This window comes from Papilio polytes, unplaced genomic scaffold, assembly GCF_000836215.1.
Source record: "Papilio polytes unplaced genomic scaffold, Ppol_1.0 DF821400.1, whole genome shotgun sequence".
Taxonomy (NCBI): domain Eukaryota; kingdom Metazoa; phylum Arthropoda; class Insecta; order Lepidoptera; family Papilionidae; genus Papilio; species Papilio polytes.
In genome coordinates this window covers 2,010,358-2,021,129 of record NW_013527804.1, presented here as the reverse complement: position 1 = coordinate 2,021,129, position 10,772 = coordinate 2,010,358, and the positions used below count along the sequence as shown (strand labels likewise).

The 10,772-nt window shown below is 31.8% G+C and overlaps 3 protein-coding genes across 3 annotated transcripts in view; 2 read left to right on the top strand and 1 right to left on the bottom strand.

The window, feature by feature from the left end:
* The window catches only part of LOC106108986, a 7,300-nt gene extending 4,777 nt beyond the window's left edge, over nt 1-2,523 (top strand). The window contains exons 7-10 of the mRNA XM_013290364.1: nt 12-128; nt 568-630; nt 1,736-1,901; nt 2,331-2,523. Of these exons, the coding sequence (XP_013145818.1) occupies nt 12-128; nt 568-630; nt 1,736-1,901; nt 2,331-2,494 (510 nt within the window). The 3' untranslated portion in view covers nt 2,495-2,523. The remainder of the gene's footprint in view (nt 1-11; nt 129-567; nt 631-1,735; nt 1,902-2,330) is intronic.
* A 764-nt stretch (nt 2,524-3,287) lies between these two features.
* LOC106108937 (zinc finger protein 765-like) lies at nt 3,288-7,451 on the top strand. Its single transcript, XM_013290298.1, has 3 exons — nt 3,288-3,374; nt 3,883-4,328; nt 4,652-7,451. Exons 2-3 carry the CDS (start codon nt 3,891-3,893, stop codon nt 6,452-6,454), a joined length of 2,241 nt encoding a protein of 746 aa, XP_013145752.1. The 5' UTR covers nt 3,288-3,374; nt 3,883-3,890; the 3' UTR covers nt 6,455-7,451.
* A 441-nt stretch (nt 7,452-7,892) lies between these two features.
* LOC106108701 (neutral alpha-glucosidase AB) overlaps nt 7,893-10,772 on the bottom strand; it is a 21,783-nt gene continuing 18,903 nt past the window's right edge. Inside the window, exon 19 of the mRNA XM_013289961.1 lies at nt 7,893-9,649. Within this exon, the coding sequence (XP_013145415.1) occupies nt 9,436-9,649 (214 nt within the window). The 3' untranslated portion in view covers nt 7,893-9,435. The remainder of the gene's footprint in view (nt 9,650-10,772) is intronic.

Below are 10,772 nucleotides of genomic sequence, written 5' to 3'. Positions count from 1 at the left end.
ATTTTTTCCAGCTCCAAAACCATATAAAAAATCTGAACACAACGACCAGTGAAGAGCCCATGGAGGAGGAGATGGCCGTGCAGAGAGTCCGGCAGGAGATGAAGAAGATCATCCCTTATATACCTATGGTGAGAATGTTTACTGTATACTCTGCACTTCGCACAGTGTTTCCCGTTGGGCCGTTCGGACTGACGAACTGTCGGCTAAATTTGAGGTTTTCGCAATAAACCCACAATAGACATAGTAGGCTCTATACCAAGGATCAACGACAATTTTTAAATTTCGTTTTAAAAATAATACGACGCTTATCTATACTTCTATACTGATATTGTAAAGAGGAAAGATTTGTATTTTTATATGTATTGAAATAACTTAAAAACTACTAGGCTTATTTTAACAATTCTTACGCCATTAAAAAGCTAAGTTATCTGTGAGCAACATGGGCTATGTTTTTTAATTTCACCCGGAAGAAGTCGCGAGCAACAGCTACATACAAAAATACAAACTTTTCTCTTTGGTATTGATTAGAGTTTTTTGATAAAACCTTTCAAAACGTTTCCTTCTCAGATGGTGCAGATAGTTGTGAAGGACAACATTTTGCAGAAGAAGAGTATGTACTATAAAGTGAGAGTGAGTATTCATTTTAACTGCAAAACTTTGTTTTTTTTTTTTTATAACATAAGGAGTACATAATTTGAAAAAAAAAAAACCGTCATGCGGGAAAGAAACAAAAACTAAGGTTACCATGGAAACAATAATTGTTAACTAATGGCAAAAGCCTTTGATGTCATTTTAACATTAGTATTGCAATTGAAAGTTTTACAAATGTAAACAATGAATAGAGCTTTTTACAAATTTATTTCATAGTTGACACTTCACTGAGAACATTTTTACATGATCCATTAACGCTATATGTCTTCAAAACCTCACATCATCATCCTCCTTATCCTACTCCAGTAGGTCGTTACAACAGATTTTTGTCCTCCAAATAACTCTATCATACGTCATCTCAGTCATCACTCCTTTTTTGATCATGTCACCTTTTACACAATCCATCCATCTCTTTCTACGTCTACCTCTTCCGGTGAACATTCATAACTATCATTCTCCTTGTAACATGCGATTGAGCTCTCCTCATAACATGCCCATACCATGCTCACCTTTTACTCCTTACCTTCTCTACTACTGGGCTACCCTCAAACTTTTTCAAAACCTCATGTTAATAAAATTTAAATGATTGTTTTATTTTGTGAGGCTGTTCAGTTTATATTATAAGAAAAGATGTAGCTTATTATAATTTTGTAAAATGTTTTATAACATGCCAATAAAACATGAGGTGGCACAAAACTTGACAACATAGTACCTTTCAGAGAAGTTACCGGTGAAAAAATGTTGTTCACTATATGTATGTATATCTATGAAAATGAAAAATGTAAAAATGATTTATTAAAAATCCAATAATCATTTATACATGGAGGTAGAAAAATATTGGTTATGGCTACAGTAGAATTTTTTTATATGTTGTGATCTGTACCCTCGCATTAGGCGCAACCTGTAGCGTGAGGGTCCTGATCTTAAGATCAAACAAACGATCTTTAGATGGCAACAAATCAGTTAACAGTCATACATAAATTTACTTGCCATTTGTTTGAAATTTTTGTACAAAAAAAAATAAAATAAATTGTATTGTATCTATGTATTTCTTAACTGAATTTAACTTGAGAATATAATTCAGATCTACGGGGAGCCGTTCCTGCCCAGCAAGGACCTGATGATGAAGTTCCTGAAGAAGTACCTAGCGGTGAGGGTGTACCGCAGCGACCGCGCCTTCAACCTCATGTACTGCAAGGTGCCGCTCACCACGCTGCCCAAGTTCGCAGAGGCCGACGGCACTAATATATGTTAGTTCACCGAAACTACATTAGTATCACTCATTTTAAATTATTACTATAATTCTAACTGGCGACATTAGTTTTTACTCTCCACTAGAGAACTCGACAGGAATGCGCGCGAATCATCCATCCCTCTAATGACTTTGACAGCTGTCAGTTAGAGATGTGACGTTTATGGGAATAGTTTGTCTAAATAAGATACGTACAAAAAAATAGACATGTATAATAAAGAGTAGTAGTTTTTATCACGCTGGCGAAGTCGCAAGCAACAGCTAGTATTAGTATATATATAAACACCAGCAGCCTTACAAATAAACGCGGTATAAAGTTAAACTTAGAAATATATTGAGTATAAGCAAAATTTGTACTTATATTTGCTTATACTCAGTTTATTTACACTGCATTTTTTGTAATATATAATTTGTTGTTATTTACTAGGCGGGGCGATAATGTACATCCGTTTGTCTGACGTCGAGTACTACAAGGTGCCGAACTCTATGATCGAAGAAATGTTGTCCTTCAACCCCAAACCGGAGAGGACAATGCCCATACACTCGCACGGACACGACGATTATGAAACTGAATGGAACGAAACTTGGTAGATTTAACTCTTAATAAACTATTAATACTGTATTACGTTTTAATTATCCTTAGGATAGTTCTTGAAGCATTTTACTGCATTTTAAGCTTTTATAATTCAATAAGCAATTTAATTTATTGCTTACGTGTATGATCTTTGGTAGATAATAAACTATGAAATACAAATGTAGTTTTATTTGTCTTGTAGAATTAGATTCCCTAAATTTTAAAACGTTCACTTGTATTCCAATAGCTGTACAAAGAAGCAATATATTGCTTAAAATAATATTAAAAATGGGAAATAAACGCTGGTGTCGGTATAGAAAAAGATGCTTGAGGAATATGAGATAAAAAAAACTTTCAAATGGTGTATCGTTTTCAATAAGTCCACTTTATTTTTATGTGTTTTCTATAATATTATAGCTCAAAAACGAAAGAAGAAAGCTTAAAAATGTGTTCCATAGTGAAAACCGAGATTGGAATCCGTGAACGTAGAGAACGTACTCATAATCATAGAGATTATAGAATAGGTAGGTAAATTTTTGGTTAGCTGTCAAAAATCTAGAAAGAAATGATAATAGCCGTTCAATGTTTTGTAACTTTTGTGAATAATCAAAGTAAGAAAATAATTTGAAATAGACTAATAATGTCTGTATAAAACAATAAAACGTATCGGCCGTAATCAGGACTAACATTTATGTTATTTTTGCGTTAATTACATTTATAATTACAATTAAAAGATGGATTGATTGTGAATGGTTTGGACTTCGCCTATTATGCATTTCAAGAAAGTGTATTCGTGTAAATACTGCATTTCTCTTACTTAAAGATATGTAAATGATGATTTTAACATCACTTATATTGGAGTAAAAGAATAACAAAGAAATACGGTAACATACATAGGTACTTAACAATTTTTTTTTAATTTACTTTTATCGATAGATTCTAATAGATAGTGAAAAATTATTGCAACGTATACGTACATATGCATATACTTTTAAAAAATAATACCATAATGTTAAAACTGCAAACATTAGCTAATTGATGAACCATGAATTTTAATTGTGATATCAAACATACTATCTTTATGTAAAATGTCTGTAGTTTTAAAAATAAACAATTTTGTTATACATGTAATGTATTAATTGAAACATATAAGGATGTACAAGCCAATTACAATTCATTGTCATCTAAAGCACATGAAACAGGCATCCCTATAAGTATGTTTTACTAGCTTTTGCACGACTCCGTTCATGTGAGATAGAAAAAAACAAAACTGAATAGCCTATGTGTTTTTCCAAACTATCTTCTATGTCTATGTCAAATTAAATCGAAATCCGTTCAGCCATTTAGGCTACAATCTCTAACATCCATCCATCCATATAAAATTTATAATTATGCTTTATTTCAGGCACTAAAATGTCGTCTCAAAATATGCAAGATACTTGCAATAGTCAAGGTAATTATGAAATAGTTGTAAAACAAGAAAATTTAGATGAACATGTACAAATAAAATGTGAAGCTATCGATGAAGATGAAATGGGAAGTTATGAAAATGTACAAATTAAAGAAGAATTTGAACCACCCAATGAGAATCAAACACAAGAAATTAACTGTGAAATGCCTATAGATAAAGAAACTATAGATAGATTTTCAACAGAAAATTGCAGTAAAGTAAACGAAATAACCAATATTTATGATGATAATATAGAAATTAAATATGAAAATGATATAGTAAATGATCAGAATGATTGTGACGAAGACAGTAGTGACAGTAAAAGTGCTGAAGCATTACATAATGTTGAGGCATGTCTACAAGATGAAATTAAAGTTAAATTGGAGAATGAAACACATGAGGTATTTATTTACATCTTTAGGATGATATTTTACATCAATAATAAAAAATAATTATATTAAAATAGTGCACAACTGGCTGCGGAATCCAGTGACTCAAACAGTAAGAGTTGCGGAGACACAAATCTTTTCACTAAGTGTGTAATTGTTTTTAAATTCACTTGCCACATACAAAAACACAAATCTCTCCAAATTATATTAGTATAGATAGCATATGATAAGATAAAAATGCACACATAGATTCAGATTAAATTTATGCCTACTGTAATGTTGGATTTCTCTAAATCGTAACTTAGAAAATAATGGTCATGTTTGTGGATTTTCAGGAAAACATTCAGGGAAATGAAGAACCGGAGGATGTGGTTGTAAAAAATGAAATAGAATCAATGGATACAGAAACTAATTTAATATCAAATGAATTGATTAATACAAATAATCAACATGTTGGTATTACAGTAGCACAACCAGCTAACACATTGTTTATGGAAATATTGCCTATGAATGTACACGCGGGAGTTCCCCTCGGTAAAGTTGTCAATACTGAAGAGATACTGTCAACACCCTATGATGCAATGGACTGCGGAGATTCATTCCTATTAAACTCCATAACCAGTAATATGATGACATTAGAGCAAGAAGCTTACGGACTTTTAGAAGCCAAAAAAATAGGCATGTCCTACAACTGTGCATTATGTCCAAAAAGTTACAAACATCCTTCATATCTGAAGAAACACCAAAAATGTCACATGACTATAGAAAAACGTGAATTATATAAAGCAAAAAGGTTAAAAATGAGAAAAGAGAAGGCAAAGAAGGAAAAAAAAGTGATAAATGTGGTAAAAGTAGAACCCCAAATTGATGTTAGTAAAGGAGGTTATGTATGCACTTGTGGTAAAATTTTCCAACGCAAGACTCGATTGGAGGCTTGTTTACGTTCACATGATGCAACCAAGGACCAGAATTATTTATCCTGTGGTACATGCTACAAACAGTTCCAAAATAAAGAGGAATTACTTCAGCACAGGAAACAAGTGCACAGAAAGGTGATGTTTCCGTGCAAATTTTGTCCCACAGATTACAAAAATCGGAAAGAACTATTCAAACATTTACAATTACATCAGAAAGTTCAAGTGATGGAGTACAAAATGTTATCCGAAGTAGTTAAAGGGAAGCAAAAGTTGAAATGTTTTATGTGTGCGAAAACTTGTCCTGAATTATCGGAATTAAAGACTCACGTTATGTATGATCACAAGGAACCATACGCGTGTCCGCATTGCAACGGGACATTTACTAAAATAATAGATTTTGGTAATCATATGAAAACTGAACATCCCGAAGTTGAAGGGCAATCTGTGTTGGATGTTTTAGAAGCGTTTTCTAAATTAATTAAAGCATGGAAATGTGAAGATTGTGATGTACAGTTCCTCGAAGCGGATAAACTTGCGTTACATAAGATAGAAAAACATAGCGTGGATTTGAAAGTGGTGCCTCAATTCCAGTGTATAGATTGCCGAAGAGTTTACATAACTCTTAAAGGTTTGATGTCTCATAGACGTATCCATCACATCACAGATCATATGGAAGATTCTGGAATGCACGAAAAAGGCGTCCTGTGTATAGAATGTAGAAAGGTTTGCAGAGATACGGAAGCATTAACTTCTCATATGCGTCTTCATTCACCGGACAGAAAGTATAAATGTAAATTTTGCGATTTTCGATTCGCAACGATCCAAAAGAGGAAAGCCCATGCAGGATTGCATACTGGAGATATGAAGTATGTTTGTTTCATTTGTGAGTACCAGTGTAGCTCGTTAAATAGATTGAATCAGCATAAAAGGTCTGCGAAACATTTAAGTATGAAAGATTTCTTATCTACTGGAAAAGTCCTAGGAGTTGAGCAATCGACTTCTAAAAGTGATGATAATCCTGAAAAACAGGAATGGATGGTGGTGAAAGGTGATGGAAATGATGGTAGTGGTGATGAAAGTACAAATACGGGTGGTGAAGTAACTTGTGATATTTGTGGTCTAATTTTCAACTCGATGTCCAAAATGTTGGAACACCAAAAGTCACATCCATTTATTGAAATACCCAATGATGATAAACCGACAAGGATATTTTTTAAATAACTTCCGATCACTAAAAGAGATAGATTTACTAATGGCAAAAATTGCCTAAAAATAGATAAGTAAATTGTTGATTATTGTGAATTTTAAATCATAAGATTATGTCACTGTTTCTTTAACTTTTAGAGCAAATTGGAAAAGTCTGTATTTTAGTCTAAAGAAGAAAGAAATTTGTTGTTTATTCAAAATAAGAGAAGAAATTCATAGTCTAGTTATAACTCACGCTTTTTTTTAAATAATTATAAAAGTTGAAAATAACTGTTTTTATGTGTGATAGCACTTAATTTTTACGTCTACCCACTTATTAGTATAGATTTAATAGTTTGAAATCCAACTGAAATATCAGTTTTAAATTTTGTGATAAATAGGGGTATATTCTTTAAAAAAATAAGTAATAGGTGTTTATCAGTATTTATGTCTCATAATAAGTTATTCTGAAAAATTGCTGATAAATAGATAGAAAAAAGCCATAGATTATTTATAATAAACTCTATTAAAAATAATTTTTAAACATGACAATAAATGATTTTCGTAAGTTTTATTTACTTTGTTCTCATGCGCTTCCCAAAACGGGATAACAGTCCTAAAGTCCAATTACTAGACTTGTTCAAGAAAAATGACCACTGTAAACATTATTTTGGACTCACGAGCAAATTTTTTGTCGAAAATATGATTTTTACAATTATTTCATAATCTTAAAACTGTGAAATCCCGCAACATACTTCTGTCTTCTACCGCCACATTACTTGTGATCCGTCTGCTAAGAATAATTTTGTATTATGTTTTATTTAGTTCATAAGAGTTGGCATTTGTAAATAAGGTTTTAAATATCTGTATATAGAAAAAAGGATGTCTTCATTTTAACCCTTATTGAAATATAAGTGTAAACGAATTCAAATGTGATCGAATAATTTTTCAACACATTGTAAGCCCAGTTTTTTTGAGTTCCTTGAGTAAAAATGTATTAAAAACTGCAGAATTATATAGATAAATATGTTAGTATTATAAAGTTTCTGTAATAAAATGTATATGGTCATAATTTTAAAAATGTAAACTATAGGAAAAGGTTCGTTTTGAAAAATAAAAGTTTGTTGATTTAAAAATCTATTTTATTATCACAAGATATGATAAAACATACATCTGTCATACATAAAATTGAGTGTTCATTTAAAGTTGTATAGAAAATGTAATTGCAACTAAATTTTGCCGTTTCAACATTAAATGAACATTATTGTAAAGGAATTCAATACACTATTTCCTTACAAAAACCTATAAAAGTACAGTCGCGGAAATTTGCGGTGTTAAAAAATTCCCTTGCCATTACAAGACACAAATAACCAATAATATACCAGCGAGTTGCACAAACGACGATATAAAATAAAGGGAAATCAGTAGTGTACTAGCCTAATTTTCATTCATACGGCCGTAGCTTTGTAGTTGGAACACCACCAAATGCCCCCATTGTACATAACTAGAATGCCGGGATTCGAACCCACGACCACTAGTTGGGTAGTATCTAACCATTGTGCTATTGGGGTACAACAAATAAAAAACATTTTGATAACTAGTATTGACTTTTTTTTTCCTCAGGAATATCGCAAATATTTATGTAATTTTAGAAGTGATAGAAAACAGTGTATTGAAAATCTTAATAATTAGGACAATTGTGATTATACAAAACACATCAATTATTTAAAATTAAAGTATTTCTTTGTAGAAATAAAGTCGCTTACATTATCTGTACTACATTCTGCTTAGTACTAAACATATTAAACCTCCATACTGATTTAGTGTTGCCATATGTCGGCATTAAGCTGTAATTTGTAACATAATGTATTAGTTTTTAAAAACAAAAATATTAATAACTCGTGACTTTAAACGTCGGGATTTGTAATAGTACATAATAATAATTATATTTTTTAATGACAAAATGTCAAACAGATGGCAACACTAATTTGTACAGACTGCATATAGACATATTATTCTTTAGATGTCAATTCTAGGACACATTTATAATACATATAATAAAATTGGAGTGTCTGTAACATTGAAGAAACTCGTAAAGATGATATTTCCATTGCTGATGAGAATTATATTTTTAAAATATTTGTCCTAAACTCCGCGTTAGTTAATTTCAATGGGATTTTGACAGAAAGATATCCGATAAATGCCGAAATATCATAAGCTACTTTTAATAATTCCACGCTTATTTTTTTAATAAGACGTAGACGACAGCTATCATAACATATCAAAATTGAGTTTTTTAAACAAATTATTTTTTTCAACGTAGGCTATTCCTTTAGAAGTTAATTTTATTTTATTTAATGGTAATAATTTTGATACTACAATTAATTCTGAACTCGGTATATGTATATTCGTGGCGTTCGCACTGCTGGAAACAATCACATAAAACATGTTTCATGCATATTACTCTAAGCGAGATCAAATATTTTATGTCAATGTTTAGTCAGTTCGAAATAATTCAGAATTTTTTAACTGTAAAATGTTACCAGCGTCATTTTTACTATAATGATGTACAAATAGTACAACGGCCTTAAAATTCATAAAACAGACAAGAATCTTATAACATGCGATTAAAGTTACTATAACATTACTTATAAGCAAAGACATTTAAAAAAATATATAGACGAGGCGTAGAAAACAATAATGTTACACCGGTACTTTCTCTGAAAAGTACTATATTCCTTGTTTGGACATGAAATAAAATATTTTACAAAATTATTAGGAACATCTTTCAGGAAATAAAGTATTACAAAGTAAAACATTATTTAATGCCACCTATTGACCAATTTAAACAATTTATATTGACTGTTTCAAAGACCTAAACAATAGATGGCGTTAGTGATCGCGTGAAAGGGTCTAATCAATAGATGGCGTTAGTGATCGTGTACAAAATGTCAACTTTGCCTCATCTACATATTAAAATGTTGTTGCTTACGTGTGATAATTTTATATATAGGGTGTTATTGTGTGAAGTGTATAGTCCAGTGGGAGTGCAGCGGCGCGGCGGGCTTGCGGATGACGAGGACGTTGTTGCCGCGGTGCAGCGTCATGTGCAGCGCGGCGGCGCGGCCGGCGGCCTGCAGGCGCGCGGTGCGCGGCGCCGACTGCACCCCCGCTATCACTATACGCTCGATCCAAGCGCGGGTAGAGAACTCTGATGATGGATTCACTAGCCTGGAATTTTTTTTATATTTGATAAGAAATGAAGATATATAAAATGTTATTGTTGACATATTTGTTTTGCTTTCGTTCATTTATATTATTCTTTTTTTAGGAAGGGGGGGAGGGGTTCTACTCGATTCAATTAGGGAAGCTAGCGTAATCGTACAGGTTTTCGTATTTTTAAGAAGCGAAATCAAATATAACGGCTAAAACAGATAACCCTTAAGACCTTCGTAAGGAAAATGGTAGAATAAAATGTTAAAAATATAAATTCATAAATGAAAGATATACTACAAAAATATTTTGCATAAGAAATAAATTACATTAATTAATAATTATCTGTTCTTATAAAAATTTCGATTTTTGACATAGACTTAGGCACTATTTAGATTTTTTTTTAATTACAAGAGAACAAAGTGGAGGTCAAAAATGGCCTAGCAGCATATAGACAAATTACTAAAAATATACTCACGTGTATGTCATCTGGTTAGGTTCGTAAGCGATCTTGGCGTAGATGTATTTATTATTCTTATATTCGTAAGTCTCCCCGTCGTCAATATACAGGGTGCCGTGCGCTGTGTTCTGCAAAAAAAATACATATATTTATATTATAACTAGCTTTCGCCCGCGACTCCGTCCGCATGGAATTTAAAAAACAAAGTAGCCTGTTCTTCCAGGCTGTTCTCTATGACTACCATCGAGATATATTCAGCAGTATAGGCTACAAACTCTAACAAACAACCATCCATCCATATAAACTTTCGCATTTATAATATAATTAATTTTAATACGATATTTGTCGATATTTATAAATCAATATTTAGGCTTGTCGTTTTATTACGTGTTCCCGTCCTTTAACAATATTCAGATAATTAAAAAGATAAAAGTGTTACTAACATTATAAATGTGATAGTTTAGATGGATAAATGTTGACTAGAATTTGTAGCCTAAACTGCTGAAATTTCGATGACATTTGGCATACATGTAGAGGATTGTCTATGATACACATGAGCTATTCAAATTGTTTTTTTTTTTAAATTCCACACAGTTATAGCCGCGGTCGAAATCTAGTAAATAAACATATGAGAGCTTTTTTTACAAAGTGTACATTATGTTTTTTTTTTTTTTTTTTTTT